The 26,611-nt window shown below is 33.0% G+C and overlaps 1 protein-coding gene across 1 annotated transcript; it reads left to right on the top strand.

The window, feature by feature from the left end:
- Positions 1 to 4,809: 4,809 nt before the first annotated feature.
- LOC126718398 (ethylene-responsive transcription factor ESR2-like) lies at positions 4,810 to 6,454 on the top strand. Its single transcript, XM_050420552.1, has one exon. The coding sequence runs from the start codon at positions 4,929 to 4,931 to the stop codon at positions 6,177 to 6,179; it is 1,251 nt and encodes a 416-aa protein (XP_050276509.1). The 5' UTR covers positions 4,810 to 4,928; the 3' UTR covers positions 6,180 to 6,454.
- Positions 6,455 to 26,611: the final 20,157 nt, after the last annotated feature.

The raw sequence follows: 26,611 nt of genomic DNA, 5'->3' as shown, positions 1-26,611 counted from the left end.
CACATTAACCGGACCCTATATATAATTATCTTTTAAAAATACCCAAATCAAATTATTTATTATATATTCTATTTCAATATAATATTCATTTTTCATTCATCTTTTTACCATTACTTTTGTCCTTTTTTTCTCGTCTCATTTTCCTTTAAAAAAATCACATTGAACTAATGATAAGCAAAAAAAAATCACATAAAAGAAGTCGAAACCAAGCCTACAAACCCATCAAACTGAAACTGAGAACCCCAAAACAAACCTATAATCAAAGTATTGGTTCTCCTTCGAATCAAAACTGAAGCTGAAACCCATAACCCATTTCAAAACCCATCGATTTGAAGCTCAAACCAAAATCCAGATTTCTGCTTCACCTATTTTAAACCAATTCGAACCCATTTAGACACCCATTGATTGCAAACCCAGTTAACCAATTCAAACCCATTTGACTTGCTGTGGCAGTGGGATGGTCAAATTTGTTTATGGGTTGGGTACAACTCCTAGAGTTAGAGAGAGATTACTTTCCGGGTTTGGAGAGAGAGAGAGAAATAAATATAAAAAAAAATATTCAAAAATCTAGCAAAGAGTATAAATATACATAATTACTATAGTAACCATATATATTTATACTGATTTTAGTAATTTTTGGGTAAAAATGTTTAAATTTGACACATTTTTTTATTATACACCCACTAATGTGAATATTCTACACAACCAAACACTACAAAATTAAGTGGTATTTTTCTCCTAGGTAGAGGGGCCAGTTACAGTTTAACCCTTATGTGTACGTAGGTGTTCGTGGGGCTACAAGTTTTCCATTTGTTTCATGCAAAAAAAAAATAATAATAATAATAAATAAATAAGTAAAACCCAAAACAAATCTCATAACACATTTACAACAATGTTATTTCGAGTAATGAAGTGATCAAGTGTAATTTTATTTTTGTTTATCTTATGATAGAATGACATCTGAACTTATTGTAAAAGGATAAGAGATTTTGTTTTGATATATTTAAGTCATTTAGAAGTTGAGGCACAATAACAATGCTTGCATAGCATACAAATATACATATTTGGTCACAACTATTCTATACGATAAATTGTTGTGAATAGTTGAGAAAAAAAAAAATACTTTATCCATGTGTGCTTGATAGTTACATTGAAATATAATTTTGTCATGATCATAAAAGACTAAAGTACCTAGTGTAAGTACTTTTTTCTTTGCTAAATTAAACAAACTCTTTTTTTTTTTTTGGTAAAAATTAAACAAACTCTTTATTGATACTAAATGTCTTCTCTATAGCATTTGCCATTGGTGTTAATGTTGATGACCAAGACAAAAGAGTACAAGAAAATTGTTTAGTTGTAAATCAAATATTATTAGTTAGGGAAACGAGACAGTGAGATGAAGGAAGAGAGAGAGAGCTTTGGGGTTTAGGGACATCTTCCCCTCTTTTTCTGACTCTAGAGTACATCACACAAACAACTTTAGTCTCCATCTAGCTACCAACAGTACCTAATAACCATCCCTTAAAGACCCTACACTAACCCCTATACCAGACAACTCCATGTGACTCATAAAATCTTTGCTTTTCAAACCCAAAAATCATGCACAAAATATGCAAAATACATAAAATTAACCGACTCATAAGAAAACAAAATAAATTTATGAAAAACCAAAGTAGGAGAAACAAATTCTGAGCGCCGCCAGTGTAATCATTCAGAATGATAATCACAAAGGACCAGAACCAGTTCTCTTCTCCAACTTCCCAGAAAAGCTACAATTTTTTTTTTTTTTAAAATAAACAATATCTTCTTGCCCCCAAAAATTGCATTTCCTTTATTACATGTTAGATGGAGACGTGTTGATGCAGACCCATATTCAGAAATCTGTAATATCTTTTACTCCTACTTAATTCAAAGGTAAAAAATGATGGGTAAAGAAAAAAAACCCAAATCTACAAAAGACTTTCATTACAACCTTCAATCTACATCAATCATATTCTTACAATCTGTTAAATCTTTTATTGTACTAGTTAATTCAAGATAAAAAGAGCGGCAAAGAAAAAAAGAAACCACAAATTTACAAAAGCCTTTTGTTACGACTTGAATCTACAGTGGGTATAGAAATAACTTATTTAATTAAAATTAAAAAAACAATTTCCTAGAAGTATAGAAAGAAAAAGTAAAAAAATAAGTAAAATAGTATAATAGATCTACGAATAATACCAAAAATTATAGTAAGATCATAAATAATAGTAAAAATAAACTAAAATTGCAAATAATTAAACTGAAAATTTTAGTCCATCCCAAACTAGAGATGGCAATTTTTCGCAGTTTCGCTTAACCCACCCCTTCCCACTTTGCTCTGTGTGGGTTTTTCTCGCCCCGCAAAGATGGTGGTGGGGTGGGAATGGGGCAAGATTTTAGCCCCGCACCATGGGGATGGGTTTAGACATTTTAGCCCCGCTCCGCCCCGCCCCTCCCTGTCCCCATCCCCATCCCGCTCCGCGTTACTGAGGGTTATATTTGTGAATTTTTCATATCCTAAAACCCTACTATTTAAACAAATATATCAATATTAGCTTATTTTATTCTACCCAATATGGTTCTCTACCTTTATTTTGTTATGTGTTATACTATAAGTTTTTTTTTTTTTTTAATTTTTTATGATTGTCATGTAAAACACTTGAATATATTATTCAATTTTTTCTAAAAATTTATTTGATTTGATGGGATAAATTTAATCGTAATTTCAAGTATATTTTTATCAATGAAATAGGTTTTTTATTAAAAAAATTATACTAGTTGTAGGGTAAATTAACAAAAAATAAAGTTTTACGGGGTAGAAGGGAGTGGTGCGGGGCTTCGCAGGGCCCCAAAGGCAAGGATGGGGTGAGAAATTTTCCTCATCATGCGAGACTGGGATGGGGTAAGACAAAACCATGCGGGACAGGGACGAAGACCCCATCCTTCGACCCTACCCCGTCCCATTACCATCCCTATCCCAAAAAATCTCTACATCAATCATATTCTTACCATCTGTTAATCTTTTTATTGTACTTCTTAATTCAAGGTAAAAAGTTGGGTAAAGAAAAAAAAAGAACCCCAAATCTATCAAAGCCTTTCATTACAATTTACAACCTTCAATCTACTAGTTAATTCAAGGTAAAAAAGAAGGGTAAAAACCCAAAATTACAATTTCATTTAAATCTTCAATCTACATCAATCATATTCTTACAAACCCAAAATGACAACCCATTTTCACTTCCTTCATTGCTCTTGGAAATAGCCGAAGACAATTACTGTTGTAATAGTGCTCTTAGCTGGCACAGGCAAAAAAATAACGCTACCATTTCTCAAAGTAGCCATATAACAGTAACTGCGAATAACCTTTTTCCCAAAAGAATAAACAATCATAATTAGTTCTATCAATGCGTTTAGCAAATTTTAACTTGTACTATCAATTTAGCTTCTTAATTTTTAATATATAGATATATTATATATATATTTGGTTTTTTAGAAACTTTTTTTTTTTTTGGATAGATATAGCTGTATTATTAAGGTAATTCTTCTTTTCCTTTTTTTCAAATTTAAAATTTAACTATTTATGCAATTGGATAAGCATTGTGATTAATTTCATGAAAACAGTTTCTCAAAAAAAAAAATGATGAAAACAGAAAAGTCGTAACGCGGCAATAAAGTCTTTGCAATAGTATGTCGGCCAAAATTAATATATTTGCAGTACAATAATACATATTAGCTGAGCATTATCACGTTTACTTTTACCTGAAAACAGACAACAGAGAGCTACCTCGAGAGGAGATGGATTAAAAACACCCATTATTATCTTATCTCCTGGAGACAAAATGTGCAAGACTCAAAAAAAAAAAAAAAAAAAAAAGAAAAAAAAAAAAAGAGTCAAATTAATCATAGCCTTATGATTTAATTTGCGAGCAGTTTTAACAGTACTTGTGGTTAAGAATTCATAAATTTAAACATAATTTCACTTATTTTTCCTTTCAAAGAATAATTGGAGTTGTGTTAACATACACTTATATTTGGGCTAATGTCAACCATTCTTTAAGACTTTTCAAAACTAACAAATTTTGTCTCTAAAGCTAACTTTTTTTTTTTATATAAAATATTAAGTATTTTTAACACACATACGGGAAGAGAAAAAATTTTAAGAAAACTGACAATAGTATATATCTAAAATAATCTAACTCTTGGATACACAATACGAACTTTAAACCTTCTGTAAAGTCAACTTAGTCTCTAAACACTATTAGGCCAACTATTAGTGTCTTTGTGTTAAAGCCCCTTTTCCTCTCCCTTTTGTCTGTGTGTGTTTGTTTCTAAAAAAAAAAAAGGATAATTGTCCCACATTGTTTAAGAGAATGTGTTGTGTGTAATATAACTTGCCTCACTTTTCTTTAAAAATTACCACAACTTTTGAATGGAGTTATGATATGCCTTTGTGTTAGAGCCCCCTTCCCTTTACTTTATATGTGTATGTTTGTTTCTCAAAAAAAACAAATTGACCAATTTTTAAAAATTTTGAATCCGATTAACATTAACCCAACTTAAGGATAGATTCATACTTAAAATTTATTCAAAATAATTAATCAATACAAAAACTAATAGTACATAAGAGGACAGATATTACTTTTCGAAATTTGGTCAGTGCATTATCTTTTTTTCATTTATTATTATTTCTTTTTTTTCCACTACTTTATTGTATTTATTTAAATATGTGTATATAATATAATAGTTACACATACAACTATATATACACCCACGGACACCCCAGTGGAAATGCCAAGCACTCTCTGACTGTGACTCATTCCATTCCATAGGCTTTATCAGCTATAGCTTCGAAGTTCGACCTTTCTTCTCAAACCTCCTTGAACATTCTTCACAAACAAACAAAAAACATGGAAGAAGCATTTAGGCGGCTAAACGGTCTGACCCACACGTCTGAACCCATCACTGACCATCAGAACCACCGCAACACCAAGAAATGCACCTCCATCACATCCACCACAACAACACCACCCACCACCACTTCATCCACCACCACAACCACAAACACCAACAACAAGAGGACCATAAGAGAAACCAATAGCACCGGTGGTGGTGGTGGTACCACCATGAGATACCGTGGGGTCCGCCGTAGGCCATGGGGTCGCTATGCTGCTGAGATCAGGGACCCACAATCAAAAGAACGCCGCTGGCTCGGTACATTTGACACAGCTGAGGAAGCTGCTTGTGCTTATGACTGTGCAGCTCGAGCCATGCGTGGACTCAAGGCTCGAACCAATTTCGTGTACCCAACTTCACCCACTCATCACTCTGCCACCGACCATTTCTTGCCTTCTTTCAACTTTGCTAAACATTCTCAGCCGTCTGGTAAGACCCCACCAAATCATCATCGTCAGTTTGGTCCCACTTGGTCTTCACCTTATGGTGATTTCTCTGGGTCTTTACCCCAGAGAAATGGTTCTCTGAATATGCTTCTGCTTTGTGATCTTCTTAGCTCTTCTTCTTCTTCGAATCCATCTTCCTTGGTCTCTTCCATGGACCAGTTTCCTTACTTTAATGGCTCTTCGTCTTCTTTGGTGCATCCCTCTGCTAATTCTAACATCTCTGAAACCTTCACAAACTCTTCTTCCATGTCATTTCCAGTTATTGACAACAATCAGAGTTATAACACCGGAGGTGCTGATAGAGCAATTCCCACTCAATCTTTGGGTGACAGCTCCGAGTTCTTTCCCAAAGAGCCTTCAGATTCAGGGTTATTAGAAGAAGTTATTCATGGGTTTTTTCCAAAACCATTGTCCAAGAAGTGTGACCCTCCAAAAACACAAACTTGCACCAACTTTGAAACCAGTCCTCCACTCATTTCTGACATGTCTGTTGCTCAATCTTTCGAGGGAATGAGAAGGGGCATCAAGAACGACCATTTTGGTTGCTCGTTTGACTATCAAGGGGTTCCACTACTTCCACATCAGTTTGAGAATTTCAATGGGTTCAAAAACGAGGCTTTTAGCTCACAAGCAGCTACGCCCTTTGGTTATGAGATGCCAGCGGTGAATCTTCAGGTTGGGCCGGAGTCCATGTTGGATGATATCTTTCAGTATCCTGAGCTTTTGAATGCATTTGCAGCTAGGGTTCAGAATGGTTGAGCTCTTTCCAGAAACCTGTCACTTTTACTAGTTACTAGCTCAAAAAATTAACAGCATTTTGTTTCTTGTTGACAGTGAAAGTAACTCAAAGTTGATCTTTAGGGTTTTCGCAAGATTAATTAATCAAACTTGTCATGTACTTCTTCTGATGGAGATCTTATGTTCTTGTTATATTTAGCTTACTGTAGCTACTCTCTACATGTTTATATTTGACTTTCTTGCAAGTAAAGCCTGAGCTGTTCCATTTATCATTTTGTGTTTAATTTTATGTCTTTGTCCTCCAAGTTTGTTTTCTTTATAATAAAAGCTGGTTAATTTGTTGCTGTTGACATTTTGGGTTTTTTGTTTTTTTTTTCATAGTTCATGTAGATAATATACTCCAAAGACATTCTTAGTGTTTGTTTGGTAGCTATCTTTGCGTTGACTTTGGATCCAAAAGGCTCTGTTTGTCCCACTTATGGTTTTGGGTTCTGTTTTTCTTCTTTGAAGTATTGGTTAAGGATGTATGGTTGTTCATTGGTTGTTTGTTTCTGGGTTTGGAAAGCAGTAACCCTAAAAAAGGTTACGAGAATTTTGAGGGAAAGTGATGTTGCCAGGGCGATTACCTTTTAGACACAAGACAAAAACACAGACCCACGGCTCTAATGGTCCTGTTCTTTTAACTTCTTTCTGCCATTGAAATGATCATATAAAATAGGATATATGGGATTATGGGTTAGGCCCAACTAACTCAACAAGGCATTCAGAAGGAAATTAAGCTACGTACAGAGCCCAGGTTGTGATAAGTTGAAATGAAATGAACAAAATAGCTTAATAAGTATTCAAAGAATCAAAAGTTCAAGTGCATTTTACTTTACACTCTTGGAAATTGGGGTAATTTCTAGATCAATTTCTCGACTATGAAAATATGCAATTTACACCCTCAAATACATCAAATATTTTCGTTGTTTAACTCAATTTGAGTAAAAGTAAAAATAATATATACTATAATTAGAGTACATTAAAATATTTAAAAAGGAAATAAGATGTAAAATGATAAGAAAAAGAAAAACAACTAAATAAATACAGCCTTCTCCCACTCTCTTCCGTCATCTCTTTCTCGGCAACCCAATGCTTCAAGCTTTTCTCTAATTTCGGTCCTAACTTTGGTTGATTAACATGAAAAACCTAGTGATCTCTCACTCAATCTACCTAGAGAGAAATATGGATGCGATTTTGAGCATGCTATTGTCAATGCAACCGATCCGCCCCACGAGATTTACAATGAATTTGGATGGACGGTAGGAGAGAGGGCGGAATAAGGGGAGTTTAATTATAAGCCTATTGGAATGCCTATTTAAAGAGAGTGAAGGGGTTGGAGGGGTGTCTAATTTTCCATTCCCCTCAATTCAAATGGAGAATTTGGATGGGGAGAGAAAAATTCACTTATATTAAAATATTTTACGGAAAACAGAAAATTTGGAGAATACTATAAATTTCTTGAAAAGATGTGCAAAATTTTGTAATTGATAAAAATTAGGGTAAATTCCACTTACACTTTCTGAGGTTTGGTCTAATGCCAACCAGATCCATAAGACTTTAAAATTGACCACTTTAGTCCCTAAAGAAAATTTAATCCTAATTCTGTTAGTCTCCATTACTCTTTTTTTTCTCAAGCTTATCTCTTTCTCGCGTCTAGGTCCTCCACACCTAACATTGTGACGACGTTCTTGAAGGCAAGTAAGAGGAGCTTGAGGGCGATGGTCGACAATGGTTTGATTTGGGTGGTGTGAGCATGGGTTCGCAATGGTTTTGAGTTCTAATTTATGGTGTTGGTTTGTGGTTGTGGGCTTTGTAGCGATGGTGCTGAGATGGTGGTTGTGGTCTCAACTAATAGATTTATGGGCTAAGTTAGATTTGCAGCAATAGTGTTTGTGGGTTCCAATGGAGTGGTGGGTTTACTAAAGGTTTTTTGGATTTGGGTGAGTTCGTGGCCAATGGTGGTTTTCAATGGTGGTAATGGGTTCTGATATAGGTATATTTGTAGTGGGGGTCATTGTGGGTTGAGATATGGTGGTGCCCTGGTGGGTCTGTTGGGGTTTTTTTGGGATTTGAGTTTTGTTGCTGAGGTGGTGGTTATGGTAGATCTAAGGTTAGAGATTGGGTAGATTTATAATGTAGGTGGTTATGGGTTGAGATATGGTGGTGGGTTTGCTAGGTTTTTTGGATTTGAGTATGTCTTTGCTTAGTTCACATTTTCACAGAGAGAGAGAGAGAGAGAGAGAGAGAGAGAGAGAGAGAGAGAGAGAGAGAGAGAGAGAGAGAGAGAGAGAGAGAGAGAGAGAGGCAATAAATAAGCAAAAGAAGAAGAAGAAAAAAAATCTCCAAACTGCAAAAAGAATCCAATCTTTCTCCCAATCTCCTCGATTCTGTTCCTCAATGTTCTATTTTTCTCTATATTCAAGCACACCCATTCTGATTCTTTGCTTAGTTTCTATGTTACAATTGTTGGGAAATCTGGTTTTGCATCTCATACAAAACATATAGCGGAAGCAACAAACACGGATCTACTTCATTCATGAGAGATAACATGTAACCTTGAATTTTAAAACAAAGAATAGCAAGCGTACTTTGATGCAATGAAATTCAAAACCAAGACTTGAGAATACCTTTAATCAACATCCCAATTCCACATGGTGCCCAAGATAAGTGGTCTCTCAATCAGTCTTTATGTATGTTAATTCTCAAAAGAAAAGTTATTTTCTTAAAAAAAAGATATTGTTCTTCTTCTTCTCGTTGTAGGGAAAAACTGTTTTCTTTTCTTTTCATTATATGTACATTCTAATTATCTTGGTAGTTACTTTATTTAATAACTCTTATTAAATTAAAACTAATTATCTAATTAGGTTAGCCTTCTGGGCCTGCCTAATTGATTTTTAGTTTGTGGCTTGAGATGGGACCAAAGGAAACAAATAAAACTCTAGCTCCAATGAGCCTTGGGTTTATCTGTAAACTCTTGACAAGTCTAAAGTTACCATCAATTATATTTAATACCATTATATAAATATAATTGCATTCTAGGCCTTATTAATAAATTATATTCTAGGACTCTAATGATATCATTTGACCCCTCTAAGAAATATCCATAGTGAACAAAGTCATAATGAACTATCACTTTGTAAACAACTATTTTATCCTTAAGTACCCGATTTAATCTTTTAGTTATTCATATTTATTGAAATCTGATGTCAATAAATGTAAAATTTAGTAACTCCTTACTAAAGTGGGCGCTTTGAATAACCAGTTCCCATCAAACTTATTTCAAGGGGATATTTTGTGTTTCTATAAAAAGAGATTATGGATTCCATCTTGAGAATATGTGTTCCCCTAACACTACGTGTGATTACCTAACATACTGAGGTTTTGATCGTCAATATTAGATCTCACTCCTGATATATCAAAATAATCTACATTTCATGATTCATGATCGAGTTCAGTATCCTCTCAAGATTAAGAGTCTATGAAATTAGAAGTTATGAGATTAATCATTCAGGTGACAGTTGTTGATTGAATAATTAATTTCACAGCGGTCCAGTTCAATATGTCTTAATATTTAAGACACATCAACACATCAACTGGAAGTCTCTGCTTCTATGATCAAGACAAACTATCTTAGTTGATGTGTTATAGTCTTCACAGATGAAATGCCCAATTTCATCACCGACTACGAACTATATTTTGAGTTTACAAAGAACTTGTGATTTATATCTTTTGTAACTAAATTACATAAATCCCATACAATGCATCTCAAGGACTATGATAATGTCTCATTAGTTCATTTATAAATAGTCTCATATAATTAAACAATTTAATTATTTATGACATACCCAATAAATTGGATTTTAGGGCATAAACTCCAACAATCTCCCAATTGCCCTCAAAGACAATTTACCATATATCCAACACTTATTTCCCTTTAGAGTAATTCACAATCACTCTAAGGCAAGGTTTGGAAACAAGTTTCAGCCAGATTTATTGCATAAATTATATTTTCTACTACTACATCTCACGTACTCATATCTCTCTAATGAGATAATACTTACGCTTAATATGTATCTTCACCACCTAGGATGAACACATATTTTAAAGTCCAACTTCATGAATCACAATCAAACTATAAGTCAGTATTTGTACAGCTAGTAACAATCAAATTCTCACTTTGGTAGACAAGCATATAATCCCTCATTCTCCTAAGATATTTGAGTATATGCTTTACTCCCACTATATTAAGTGATCTTAGATTCAATTGATATTTACATATCATGCCCACCACAAAATAGATATTTAGCCTAGTATATAGCATAACATAAAGACTTCCTATTGATATGGTATAAGGAAACGTATTAATATGCTCTTCATTTTATATGTCTTAGGACTATAGTCCTTTGTAAAGGAACTTCAAACTTAATAGGAAATAATCATTTCTTGAAGTATTACATGTTATACTTGGTTAGAATCTAATCTATTTAGGCATTTTGAAATAGAACCAACATCCTAATTTCTGAATTTTAACAAAGTTTAATTCTTAGGATGTGACCAGTCTTCCCCAAGTACTTTATATTAAACTAGACAAGACAACAAAAAACACTCTTAATGACAATAATTCAACATCATTCTAAATTATTAGAATGTCATCAACATATATTAAGAAATTTATTATTCTATATACCTTTTACACACATAAAACCTTTTAATACTTTATCAAAATCAAACAATTTGATTGCTTGATCAAAGATGATATTTTATGATTCAGATGCTTGCTTTAGTCCATAAATGGACTTTAAGCAACTTGCATACTAAACACTACTAGTTCTTTGCTAGGAACAAGTCTAGTTACATCATATAGATGTCTTTCTCAAGATTGCTACTAAAAGAAGCTTTCTTGATATCCATTGTCATATTTCATCCAAATGAAATATAATGAATAAGAGAATCTAGATAGAGTCAAACTTGACTATTGGTGAAACAATCTTTTCATAGTAGAACCATTTCTTTCTAAATAAATCTTTTCACCACTAGTCTTGACTTTGAAGGTTTACACCTTCTAATCTATCAATCTCATTTTCTTGTAGACCTATTTGAAAACAATAGGCTTACTGCCACTAGGTGCCTCTACAAGTTCTATACTTTAAATAGAATCTAATTCTATTCACATAACCTTGATCCAGTAATCCATATTCATATCATCTATTGCCTTTATGTAGGACCAGGGATCAAATTCATATCCTTGTGGAATGACTTCAAAAGTTTATTCCAAAAGTATGAATTTATTTGGTAATTGATAATCCTTCCACTATGATATTATACTGGTGTAATAGTTACCTATAGAATAATGTCTTGTGGTGTATCTAACACAGCCATCTCATTTCTAAATGTATTTTATAGTTGTTCTACAACAAATTCAAACATTTTTCTTCTAGAACATTTTACCTTTAAAAGAGCCCTATTCCTCCTTTATGTATGTACTGACTTAAAGAAGTCATTGGAACTTCATTCCTTTACAAAAAGGAGCCCTAGATCATATTATTCTCTAAATAAAATTCATAGACTGGGAATATAACAAAATAATTGTTCTAAAAGCTCATCTTTCACCAATCTTGAATATCATTTAGATTAATAAGATCTAGACATAAGTGCCAATATATACAATATCAAAGGATAGAAATTTCTCTTTAAAATGTCATGTAAATTTCCATCTAGAAAACAATCATGAACAATGCTCAACTTTACCAAAACTAAAACACTTTCCTTTTGGTCATACTTTTGAGTTTAATTTCCTTTTGGCAACTACTAGGGCAACTAGCTTGTCCAACTGTTTGGTATTATAATTCCTCTTCTTACCACCCTTAACTTTCGGTTCAGGCTAAGAATTTGAATTAAATCATATTGATCCTAGCCTTAGCTTTTAGGATGTCTTCCGTTGCATATAACTCACTTATCAACTCAGATAACATAAAAAGAATTTACTTTCAAAACAATTTGACTTGATTAAATGATTCTAACAAGGACTTGTGGATTATATCCATATGAGATTAACATTTAATCTCTACATCCAAGAATTCCAATTCATTTAAAAATAAAGCATTTTCATAAAATGATATAGAATTCGAACTCCTTAAGCCTTTCTTAGCACTCAATATGATTCATACCAAACATCTCATTTAAACTTAATATAAAGCCTAAGTCTAGTACTAACTCTTGCATCTCATGCTGTAGCACAATTGAGATAGAAGCCAATGTAACATTTTAGCATTTCAATGGAGACTATGATCACATCATAAGCTATCTTCCCTAAATGCATCATATATAGGAAATTATGACAATGTTGAATCGAAACATATTTATGTACTTCAGCTCCTTTAAGCATCATGTCCAAAATTATTTTATAGTTAATGTGATTCAATTAAAATAGTAGTTAGAGAACAAAAATTTATGACAACTTTATTTTGAGACTATGAACATAAATACAAGGACATTATTATTTTGCATCCATAACCATATAGTATGGAACCCGAAAACCATACAATACTAGGTGCAACAACAACCTAATCCCGCAATTAGTATTCCTCAACATAGAGTGAATACCAACCACTATGATCAAGCGAGAACTATTCTCATTATTAATGCTATCATGGTAACTTATACCAAACAAAAATAATTTGCCGTATTAACTTTAGCCTCTAAGTAATAATGACGTAGCTCCTTTGGGAGGTTAACATTAGTCTAGTGTACACCATTATCTAGAATCATCTGTAGCCACATTTCATCTCCCTTATAATGTTTAAACTTGTAGTACCATGAAATAAAACACCTTCCTTTGGGATCGCAAGGCATATATGCTAAGATGAGGTGCTTGTTCACACTATTTTAAATGGGTAAGTTCAATCTTGTAGTACAATGAAGTAAACACCCTCCTTTGGGATCGCGAGGCATATATGCCAAGACAAGGTGCTTGCCCACACTACTATGAACCGATAATGGAGGCTGTGAGATCCAACCCTTGTATCTCTCTCCCACTAGAAATTTTAAAACAAGTGAATTTTCTTGAAATCATTGTGATCTTATCACAATTTTAACCCTACACATTAAATGTATTTAATTGTTTAAATTCGAGGTGATCTTACTAAGTCACGTCACAATAGTGTAACGAATATTCAAGTAATCACAAAAAAGTTTATTCAGGTAATCTGTGAAGTAAATACCCTCCACATGGAATGCAAGGCTCAAGGCCAAGACAAGGTACCTACTCACATTACAACAAACTTAACAAAAGGGTTATTTTAGCACTCCCACTCGTTATTTGGGTTTTTCTTTAAATAATTGGGATCCCATCACAACTAATAACCTTGCACTTGTTGAAGACTCTAATCTCATTAGAATCACTAACAAAAATGGAAGTCCTAAGCTATTTATGATTCCTTAAACTCTAATGGATCAAAAATTAGTTATAAAGAACTCTATCCTTAATTTACTAAATAAAATATTCTAATCTCATTAGAAACTTATACCTTTTAATTAAAGCTTTAATCTCATTAAAACTTTTAATCATACAACAATTTCAATCTCATATGAATGTTTCGTAAAAGAGAGGTCCTAAACAAATTAGGACTAAGAGTTCTATTTAACTAACATCTTTACTAACATCTTTGATCTCATTAGGTCTTTTAGTTAGATAATGATTAATAAATGTCCTTAACTTTTGAGGACTATAAAAATTAATCACTTTATATAGAAACATGTGTAATCTCATCACACACAACCTTGCCTTTTTTTGATGCTCATTTTGGGAAGCCAGTAGAAGGAAGAAACCCAGCAACATAGGCTAAAAAGAGTTAGTAAGTGGATAGAAAAACCATTAAGCATAGGTGTCAGGAATAATGGATCATAGGCCCATTAAATAAACAAATGGGCCTTGAGGAAGCAAATGGGCCTAAAGGAACCTGGAGAGAGAGAAGTAGCATACCCATGGACAGTATGTGATGTAGAAATGTGAGAATGGGTCGCAGCAAGCCCAAAGTAATGCAAGCAAAGAAAGTAAGGGGTTGATGGCAAGCCTATAAGTCCCAAGGATGAAGGATAAGGTAATTGGGCCAGGGAAGCCCAAAGGAGTTAGTAAAAGTCCATGGGAACGCAAAGTTAGAAAAAGGGCCAAGGAAGCCCAAGGAAAGCAAATGGGCCAAAGATACCCAAGAGGAAATAAATAGGACAAAAGAGCCCACAAGTAATGTAATACAAAACCCAAATGACCATATTGAGTCATTGAGAAAAGAATAAGCAATAGACTCAAGAGGCCTAGCAGGCTAGGGTCAAATAACATCACAGCAAGAATGGCAGAATGGTATGGCAGGAAATGGTAGCAAGACTGCAGAAAGGAACAAAAGAATAGGCTGAAGGAAGAAAAGTCCACAATCAGGCAAAGCCTAGCCCTTAAAGGGAGTGGGCTATAGAGAATGAGGAATTAGAAAATAGCTCATTCCATAAGAAGTCAAGGATTGGTGGCAGGATGTGCAAATGAGCCTCCAGACCATGGCAAACACAACGGGCAAGTTTTGGACACACGCAAAAGTTGAGCATGCGCAAGGCTCAGACTTCACCAGCTTGTACCTAGCCAATACAAGAGGCGGTGGGTCATGAGTTAAATGTAAGAGGGTATGGTCTGGCCGTGGGGAGAGGGGAAAACCTATTCTAGGGTTCCTGCTCAGGCTCTTTTGGGGGAAATGTCTTGTTGGAATGATATTCCGCCCAAAAGAAGTAAGGATGAGTTGGAAATGTCCTGCAGATGAGCCTTCACACCATGGCAAACACAGCGGGCAAGTTTTGGACACATGCAGAAGTTGAGCACGCCCAAGGCTCAGATTTCACCAGCTTATACCTAGTCAATACAAGAGGTGGTGGGTCATGAGTCAGAGGTAAGAGGGTATGGTCTGGCGGTGGGGAGAGGGGAAAACCTATTATGAGGTTCTTGCTTAGGCTTTTTTGGGGGAAATGTCCTACTGGGATGACATACCGCCCAAAATAAAGAAGGATGAGTTGGAACCACTAGGCGCATGCCATGAGGGATGGAGAGAGAGAGAGAGAGAGCACCCACACCATAGCAGGTAAGAGTGTCACGGAAAACAAACAAACAAAATAGTTTTCTTTGTCTGGTGATGGAGAGTGGCATAGCCAGCATAGGAAAATGGTGCTGGTTGAGCGACTGACAAACTAGTGGTGGTCAGCAAGGACACCCAAACCAAACAAAAGTAGTTAAAGGCTAAAATAGTAAAAGCCAGTCATAGCAGACACTAAATAAAGGACCCTTGCCGTGCACAGTAGGGGAGAATGATTACGGTAATAGTAACCTCTAGGAGAAAATCACAAGACGGAAAGAAGTACTGAGAAAAGAAGAGAAAGAAAGAGAAAAGGAAAATTAGAAAATAAGGAAAGAAAACAGAGAGATCCTCAATTGAATGGCAGGCGTGCACCAATAGGTTGATCCCCTCTCTCCCTCTAAAAATCTTGCTCTCTGTCAAAAGCAAAGGATTCTTTTGGGCACAAGCCATCCAGGTCCGCTTCCCTCAAAGTGATTAATTTCCATGGTAGGATTTTCCCTGGGAGATTATTCGTATTGAGGAAAACGGTTTCCCTCCTTGGTCTTTGTCCTGTGACATAACTTGGCATAACAGATTGATCTTTTTCTTTCTTTTGCTAACTCATGTCTTACCTATTTATTTCCACAATTTTCTTTACAAGGTGTTTCTTATCATTGTGATTATCATTTTAATTGGGGATTATTTATTCACTTTGTCTAAAGGCAAAAGTACTTTCTTTTATTATTATTATCATGTCTGCTTGTCATGACTCATCTGAAGTAGCTTCTCCTGCCATGAGCATGTGAACGAAGTTCTTGGCAAACAAGGCATAGTTTGTGCATAAGCTGGACCAGTCTCAACTCCCTTACTCAAAACACTTAGGCCCAGTACAACAGGAGGTAGCCCAGCCCAACATTGCAAAAAGGCCCACCACACCTTTTATCAAAGTTTTAACACTTAATCAAAAAGCAAGTGAAAATTCAAAATCCAATACCTTCAATCGGTCAAATCTTTTCCTTGATCAATCGAAAAAATGAAGAAATACATCAAAAAGTCACTATCTCATTCGATTGATTCTCAATTCCTATTCGATCAGTCGAAAAGAACATTCGATCAATCGAAAGGGATTCTTGATCAATCAAGACAATGAAGTATATCGTCATAGAGTTTCTACCTGAATCTATCGGTTCTTGATTCCTCTTCGATCAATTGAAAAGAACATTTAATCGATTGAAAGAAATTCTCGATCAATTCAAACTCGCAAAATTGAATTTTTCTCGGAATTTTTTGTTAACCGTTTTTGACAGCTTCATTGTTCTTTCATCAAAAACACCTTTTGATTTTATCAACGAAGATTTATAGATCAAACATTAGGGTTTTCAATATCAAGATCAAGAACCATAATAATGCTAGAAACCTTGAAAACATAATCCTAATCTCATTAGGAATAAATTTCATTAAAGGATTTTAACTAGTAACCAAAATATTTTAATTCTAGTATTAACATGAGAGTATCAATATCAGTGTGTGTGTGTATCAAGCCATGAATCCTATATATTATCAACCCAAATGAAGTTAGGCCTTGAATCCTATTTAAAAACAATCCAAGGTTATCAATCTGGATACCATATAAAGCATTTCAATCCTGATAACATACGAATTCCATGAATATAAAAGCATGACACGACACCATAAACAAAAGACATGATCATGGGTTTCATGGAATAACACGAACCATTATATATATCTCATACATAAAACATGGCATATAGTCAAAGACACAATTATGTAGAAACTTTTCTGCAGAAAATAAAAAAACCAAGAAAATGGTTTTTCTTTAATTCTAAAACTCAATTACATGTTATACAAGCATGATATTGAAGACTGCTCTGATATCGATTGTTGGAAAATCTGGTTTTGCATCTCATACAAAACATACAGCGGAAGCAACAAACATGGATCTACTTCACTCATGAGAAATAACATGTAACCTTGAATTCTATAACAAAGAATAGCAAGCACACCTTGATGCAGTGAAATTCATAACCAAGACTTGAGAATACCTTTAATTAACATCCCAATTCCACATGGTGCCCAAGATAAGTGATCTCTCAATTAGTCTTTACGTACGTTGATTCTCAAAAGAAAAGTTCTTTTTTTTTATAAAAGATATTTTTTCTTCTTCTTCTCATTGTAGAGAAAAATTGTTTTCTTTTCTTTTCATCATACATACATTCTAACTACCTTAGCAGTTACTTTATTTAATTACTCTTATTAAATAAAAACTGATTATCTAATTGGATTAGCCTTTTGGGCCTGCCCAATTGGGTTTTAGTTTTTGGCTTGAAATGAGACCAAAGGGAATAAATAAGACTCTAGCTCCAATGGGCATTGGGCTTATCTGTTAACTCTTGACAAGTCCAAAGTTACTATTAATTATATTTGATACCACTATATAAATTTAATTGCACTCTAAACCTTATTAATAAATTATATCCCAAGACTCTAATAATATCATTTGACCTCTCCATGAAATATCCATAATGAACAAAATCATAATGAATTGTCACTTTGTAAACAACTATTTTATCCTTGAGTACCTGGTTTAATCTTTTAGTTATTCATATTTATTGAAATCTGATTTCAATAAATTTAAACTTTAGTAACTCCTTACTAAAGTGGGTGCCCTAAATAACCAATTCCCATTAAACTTATCCCAAGGGGATATTTCGTGTCTCTATAAAAAAAGATTATGAATTTCATCTTGAGAATATGTGTTTACTCAACACTACATGTGGTTACTCAACATATTGAGGTTTTAACTGTTAATATTTGATCTCACTCTTGATATATCAAAGTAACCTACATTTCATAATCAGGTTCACTATCTTCTTAGCATTGAGAGTCTGTGAAATTAGAAGTGGTGAGATTTCATTTAGGTGACAGTTGTTGATTAAATAATTAATCTTACAGCGATCCAGTTCAATATGTCTTAACACTTAAGACACATCAACACATTAACTAGAAGTCTCCACTTCCATGATCAAGACAAACTATCTTAGTTGATGTGTTATAGTTTTCACAGATGAAATGTCCAATTTCATTACCGACTACAAACTATATTTTGAGTTTACAAGGAACTTGTGATTTATATCTTCTGTAACTAAATTACATAAATCACATAAAATGCATCTTAATGACTATGATAATGTCTCATTAGTTCATTTATAAATAGTACTATATAATTAAACAATTTAATTATTTATGACATGCCAATAAATTGGATTTTAGGGCATAAGTCCCAACAACAACAACATGTTTCCTACATTGATGGGTGAGTAAATTGAAGAGAAGAGATCTAAGGAGAGAGAGAGAGAGAGAGAGAGAGAGAGAGAGAGAGAAAGAGAGAGAGAGAGAGAGAGAGAGGGACGAAGGGCTAACGGTGTTTAGGGACAAAGTTGTCTTTAGGGACTAAAGTAGTCAATTTTGAAATCTCATGGACCTGGTTGGCATAAGCCCAAACCTTAGGGAGTGTGAGTGGAATTTACCCTAAAAACTAAATATGGTTGTTGATTTTTATAAAATGAAGAGCTGTAACTAAAAATGTACATTGAAAGGTGATTTGTGCAATTGTGCTTTTAAAATAATTTTAAAAAATTTCTTGGGTTTTTGCTAGTCATTAGGGACACAAAAAGACTCGTCTCCCTCATTTTTTTTTTTTTTTTTCTGTGAAAAAAAAAAAAAAACACTTTTTGCAGTTGTCTCATCGAGGAGAAATGCACCTCACTAATGTGACCAATCCTTCTCGATCAAGCAAGACTTTCTCGCTCGGTCCAACTCTTCAATAATTGTTTTTATAAAATCAAATATAATGTATGGTCTGTCCCTTACTCATAGCCTTCTTAAGCCCAATTTTATTTTACTTTAAAATATTCTCCATTCTTATAATGTTTAAGTAGCATCTCTCACACGTTACAACCTATATTTATATACCTATAATTAAGGTGTCCGGACCTGATTAGAACCCAACAAATCGAAAAAACTGCCCAATGTCGACCCATAACCCTCCTGATCCAAAACTCCAATTGGTCAAACGCGAGTCTTCACCTCTAAGAACCGAAGCCAAAGAGTCGAGTGTTAGATTTCCATCTCCAAAACCCAACCAACTTGACCTGATCGATGATATACAAGAACATCGACCAAATCCAACAAGATCAAGATTCGATCTAGCCAAATCTGGCAAGAGAGGAAAAAACTATTAAAAAAAATATCATTTTGTAACTGCTAAATGACTATTATTTTTTTTTATTGGTAAACCTATACTTAAGACCACAATCATTTTTTTTTTTTGAGATATTTCGATCATTTAAGTTCTAGCAATATTTTGGAGTTTATGGGTATATTTTAGTCATTTTCACTATTTTAGTGGTATTTTAGTTGTTGTGAAGTTTTTAGTGTATTTTGACAGTTTTAGATGTTTCGGAAGTAATTTGGTCATTTTATTGGTTTTAATTAGATATTTTGATATCATGGATGTTTCATAGATATTTTGGTTAATTTAGAAGTTTTAAAAATATTTTGGTCATTTTGGATGCATTTTGACCATTTTAGAGGTTTTAGAGATATATTGGTAATTTCAATAATTCTTTGGAGCTTTTAAGGGTATTTCAACCATGTTAGGTTTCATGTGTATTTTGGTCCTTGTAGATATTTTGATGATTTTTGAGGTTTTAAAGGTATTTAAGTGATTTTGAAGATTTTAGAGGTTTTGGGGAAGTACTTTAGTCATTTTAAAGGTTTAGGGGTACGTTGGTTTAGGAGATTATGATTATTGAGTAAAGTCAATATTTTAAAGAGTTTTCTAATGGGACCAATTGCTAATCCATAGGGTTTATAATACCCATTTTAAATAAATAGTATATGGGTCAGTTTCAGTTAAACTCATTAATTAGGTGAGTAATTATCTTCTTCTTCATTTTTTTTTCTTTTTTTTTTTTTTTTGGACTACACACACAGAAGGGGAGAGGGGAGAAGGTTTTAAAGAAATTGACAGTGGTGTATAGCCAAAAAAGCCTAACTATGTGCGGATTTGAATGAGTTAATCTGTGGATACATTTTGTCACATACATAAGTAAAATTTCATGATGTTAGTGCATAGTTATCAAATTCAGACCAACCCAATCAGTCAGATTGTGAATCAATAACCCAATACTTAAGTCAATCTGAGTCTTTAATGATACTATTTAAGTATATAACCCAGTTGAATATGTTCAACCCGAATGAATATTTTAAACCAAGGTTTTTCATATACTCAAATCACTTATCTATCTATTTTTAAAAATAAATATTTTGACAAATTTCATCTTATGTGAGAAAAGAAAAATGCTATATAGGGATAACAATTGAATATTATATCTTCCATGATTTTTTGTGGGTTAGTTTAGAAATGGTTTTTTTTTTTTTTTTTTTTTTTTTTTTTTTACTTTTTCAATAATATTTTTCTTCATATGAATTATTTTTAATTCTATTTGTATTGATCTTCTCAATATTTGTTTAAGTGTATATGTGTGAAACTGTTTTCTGGAAATTTGAATCTCGGTTTTTACTCCCTCTCTCAAACCTCTTGTGAAGTGACCGATACGCCAAGAATATATAGTGGTCTAATATTCCTTTGATAATTGCATCTTTTGATTATATACTTCTTTATTAAGTTAAACTCAATATTTTTTTTTATGACTTATAATTTAGGTATTTGTTTGAATATTAACTTGATATATTTATATATTGTAACTTAAGGATTTGTTCATTTCAGTCGAAAAAAAAAATTTGTTGAGCTCTTTAGGCTTTTCTTATACAAAGAGTGCTCAATAAATAATATTGTATTCAAACATAAATTCTATTCTTATATCTTTTATTGTGAGTATATCAAAAAAAATTTAATACTTGAAAACTGATATATAAATTTTAATTAGATTTAAAAAAATTCTTAAGTTTTATTTTAATTTTAAATAAATCATGGTTTGAGCAATGATCCACTGCTGAATCAGTGACTTAGTAAACCCTTGAGTGGAATTATAGTTTTAATTTAATAATTAGTATGTGTTAGTGTTTTCCATGACTCAATGGTAAAATTAGTGTAATATGGTCATTTAATTAATTGAAAATTGGATGTAATATATATTGGATGTTCCTCCATTAGCTAGAGAAGCTTTGTACCAAGATGCTAATTTTGTTGAGTAAATGAATGATATGCTTCTATTTCAAAAAGAAAAATTAATTGAAAATTGAATATTACAAGAAAACTCCACCAACACTCAAGGAAAAAAAAATCCGAGAAACTTGTAAACTTTTGTTTTGGGGTCAAAAGATAATAGAAATTTTTGTTGGGATTAGGTTTTAACAAGTTTATGTGTTTTAATTTTTGGATTAACACATGTTTCTGTTACCAAAATTTAAAAAATCAAGGTCATGGACCAAATTTTTGCAAAGAATTTGTTCAACAACCAACATTAATTGTAATTAGAAACGAAAAAAAATGGTTGATTGTTGAAGAATGATAAATCGTTTGGAGAGCATAGCATTTAATTAAAAATGCCGTATACAGTACGTTAGTTTTTAAGTGCTAAGTACCCTTTTGTTTGTTTATAAAAAAAAAGTACCCTTTTGTTTGCCTGAAACGATTAGTCCTTTAAAAAAAGGGTACCTTTGAAATGGTTAATAATTGAAATCAATTATAGGGTGTGGACCATTTCTCTTAGCTCTAGAGCTTTGCACAAGCAACGTGCACGAGGGGTTATAGCCAAACTCAAAGTCCTAGTATTTAATGGATATATTAACCTTTCTTTATCTCATAATTACCTTCTTAATGATACATGGGTTGGCGTGTAAATCATTAGAAGGCCATCATTAAATTCTCTTCAGTACTTTTGTTTTCCATATGCGATAAAAAAAATATATTAAATGATCCCATCAAATCTACACAAATCTTGATCTTTTATAAGTTGACTTCAAATCTTCTAGTTTTAAATGGAGAAGAAATATCATTAAATTTTAAGGTTGGTAATTATTGTTAACCAATAATTTCTAAAGTTTTTTGGCTCCAAACTTCTGTAAAAGCATTCTGATTGGGTTATGTACGACCCATTAAAATGCAAAATGGATAATATGTAATTTTTTTTTTTAAATTTCTTTTTTATTCTCTCTTCTCTTTCCTACTTTGACATTAAAGTAAATACTTATTTTAAGGTAAAAATTGTGAAATAAGAGTAATTCTACTGTACCCCAAAAAAATAGGGGGTACGGTACCCAATAGTAGGTAACCTGTAATACTAGGTTACTTTTTCTCACATTCGATGGTTCGATCCTCATATTGTGCAGTTCTAACATTACATATGACAGTTCTTTTTTCACATTTGGTGGTTCCCTTACTTTTTTCTCACATTTGATGGTTTCATCCTCACATTGTGCAGTTCCAACATCACATGTGATAGTTCTTGTCTCACATTTTGTAGTTCCCTTACTTTTTTTTCTCACATTTGATGGTTTCATCCTCACATTGTGCGGTTTCAACATCACATGTGATAGTTCTTTTGTTACATTGGGTGGTTCCCTTACTTTTTTCTCACACTTGACGGTTCCATCCTCACATTGTGCAGTTCCAACATCACATGTGACAGTTCTTTTCTCACATTTGATGGTTCCCTTACTTTTTTCTCATATTTGACGATTTCATCCTCACATTGTGCAGTTCTAACATCACATGTGATAATTCTTTTCTAACATTTGGTAGTTCCTTTACTTTTTTTCTCACATTTGACGTATCCATCCTTACATTGTGCAGTTCCAATATCACATGTGACAGTTCTTTTGTCACATTTGGTGGTTCTATTACTTTTTTTTTCACATTTAACAGTTCTATCCTCACATTGTGCAGTTTTAACATCACATGTGACCATTTTTTGTCACATTGGGTGGTTCCCTTACTTTTTTCTCACACTTGATGGTTCCGTTTTTACGTTTTGCAGTTCCAACATCACATATGACAATTCTTTTGTCACATTTGGTGGTTCTCTTATTTTTTTTCTCACACTTGACAGTTCCATCTTTACATTTTGCAGTTCCAACATTACATGTGACAGTTCTTTTGTCACATTTGGTGGTTCTTTTTTTTTTTTTTTTCTCACACTTGACGGCTCCATCTTTACATTTTGCAGTTCCAACATCACATGTGACAGTTCTTTTGTCACATTTGGTGGTTCTTTTTTTTTTTTTTTTTTTTTTTTTTTTTTTTTTTTTCACATTTGACGATTTCATTCTCACATTGTGCAATTCCAACATCACATGTGACAATTGTTTTCTCACATTTGATAGTTCCATCGTTATATTAAGCAGTACCAACATCGCATCTGTTCTATTTTTGTCACATGTGACAGTTCTTTTCTCATATTTGGTGGTTCCTTTACTTTTTTCTCACATTTGACGGTTTCATCCTCACATTATGCAGTTCCAACATCACATGTGATAATTTTTTTCTCACATTTGGTGGTTCCATTACTTTTTTTTCTCACATTTGACGGTTCCATCCTCACATTGTGCGGTTCCAACATCACATGTGACAATTCTTTTGTCATATTGGGTGGTTCTCTTACTTTTTTCTCATACTTGACGGTTTCATCCTCACTTTATGCAGTTCTAATATCACATATGACAGTTATTTTCTCACATTTGGTGGTTCCCTTACTTTTTTCTCACATTTGACGGTTCCATCCTCACATTGTGCAATTCCAACATCACATGTGACAATTCATCCATAGTGTCATCCAAGACCAGAAAGGTCATCTAAGTGCAAGAAGGTCGTCCAGCATGGAGTCACCTGGACGACTGCCAAACACTTAGAAATTTTCAGAGTAAATCTATATCCAAAAATTTATGATTCGGACCATGTTCTACTGTTTTGAAGTTGGAGCAAAATTCTTATTCATCGCTCTAAATTTCGACTAAGTTCTTAACTTCTGATGGCAGTTGTAGAAGTTAAGTTTGAACCTTCTAGCTTCCATCCACGTTGAGGAAATTACTAAACAAGTAACCACTCCAAAGCTCACTATAAAAGGAATTAGCCATATGAATTCAAAGTAAGTTTTTCACCACTTATAGAGTTGGAATTCCTGAGTTCAAGAGAGAAAACTGACTTAAGCATCAGAGAGTTCTTGGCTACTTATATATTTTTAGGCATTTTCATTAGATCCACGTGCGCAGAAGTGTCAAATGACTATGTCCGACACGGGTATAACCACTCATCTAAAGTGTCTATGCAATTTTGTTTCATAAAATTATTATTACATTTAGACCCATCTAAAACAAAATAAACATCCCAAAAAATTTCCACAATAACAAAAATTACCAATAGAAAAGCTAAAAACAATAAGCACAATTGACCGATTTTCTCTAAAAGAAACAGCCAAGTCCTTTTTAAAAAAATTATCAAAATAGTTTTGTCATTGAGAGTTTAGCATATCGATCACAATGATAAGTGTGAGTCTCATTTGAGTCAGCAGAGCCTCCACTAGCTAAGTCTGAGAAAGTCCTAATAGCAATGAAATGTTTTCATTATTGAAGACTTATTGGTGCCACAAAATACCCTTAGAACCATAAAACCATAAAAATGACCGAAATACCCTCAAAACTTAAAAAATGACCAAAAATACTCCCCTAAGACTTGAAAACAACCAAAATTACCCCCAAAACTCTCTAAAATTACCAGAATAAGTTGTACTTTTTGTATACTTATTGAAACTTAAAAGATGATAAGTTATCTAAAAAAGCTATCTAGCATGTACGATTTTCAATAAGTTTGGTGTGAGCTCATAATTTCAAAATAATTTTATGTAAAAGTTCAATGTTACATTGATGGTTTCCCTTTCTTCTTCTTGTTTTTTTTTAAGGTCAAATGAAATTACTAAGATAGTTAGGTTTAAATGAAGCATCAATACTAACTTTTCAATTAATTAAAAATTATCTTTTAGTCAACACTATTAATAAAAATTTTAAAATATCTAATAAAAGTTTGATTATTTACTTCTACTATTTTTTTAAAATTTTTTTTCCACACTCTTACTTCTACTAACTCCATCAACAACTTTTGACACCCCTAATATTTAATGTAATAAACGAAATTTTTTTGAAGCCAACATTAAATCCAGTGTTCACAACCACTAAATTTGCCAATTTGAACTCTAATCAAACTTGCACTGCACAAAAAGAAATTTCAATGTTCAAATAGATACTTGTTTGTTAAGCACTAAGATTATACCATCTTAAACAAAATTGTTGGGAACAACAATTTTTCACTAGTGATGGTTTCAATGACACTTCTTTTGCATCCATATCATCTTTAAAAACTAGATCAAATAACTCTGCATGTTTTGATGTACGATTTTTTTTCCATTTAACATGATTTTTGAAACAATTTTTTTAGTTGTCATGTTTTTGAAACATATTTGTAAACTAGCATTTCGAGTATGAGTCTTAAAGACTCGAGATTGCTTAAGAAACTCAAGCCTTTAAGATTCGAGTACAAGATCAAGTTCTAGTGATTCATATATATAGAACTCATTCACAATATGTTATTTGCAAAAAATTAAAAAGAAAAAATTATACATTTTATATATTCATCAAGACAAGATTAACTACGACATAAAGATGCAACAACTTGCTCAATGATTTGATTATACAATAGCAACAATATAAGGCAAAAATAATGTCATAGTCATGACTCATGACAAGTCTATTCCATAGTCCATACTTCAACATTTTTTTTTCCTAGGGCCAAACTTGATTCTTGCATTCCCTAAGGCGGCCAAACCTGATTCTTGCATTCCCTAAGGCCAAAACTGCAATTGACTAGTTGGAATAAAAAAAGAGTTATTTATAAGACATAGTGTAGTAGGTTTTGGCAGGGCACAGTCCAAGATTTCCCTAACGTACCATTCCAAGGGTCCAATAGTAGCATAGTAAACTTTCGAGAGCTCCTGCAACCTGGTGCATTTCTCAATCTAGCGAATCACCTTCAAGACTGCATAACATGCATATAAAATAGCTTAACATCACTTTAAAGTTTCTAACAAATAATTTCACAAATATCTCCTATGCATTTCCAAAATCAAAACTAAAATAAAATATATTTAAAAATCTAATATGTATAGATCAATTTTAAGATTATACACACTCCAAGTTTAAACCAAGGAACATATTAACAAATCAATTTTCACATTAAGAAAATCAATTGGTTATCACCAGGAATATGATGACAAAGAAGATCCTTTA

This window comes from Quercus robur, chromosome 3, assembly GCF_932294415.1.
Source record: "Quercus robur chromosome 3, dhQueRobu3.1, whole genome shotgun sequence".
Taxonomy (NCBI): Eukaryota; Viridiplantae; Streptophyta; class Magnoliopsida; order Fagales; family Fagaceae; genus Quercus; species Quercus robur.
Note: the sequence above shows the minus strand (reverse complement) of the source record. Positions and strands in the feature narration are given on the sequence as shown.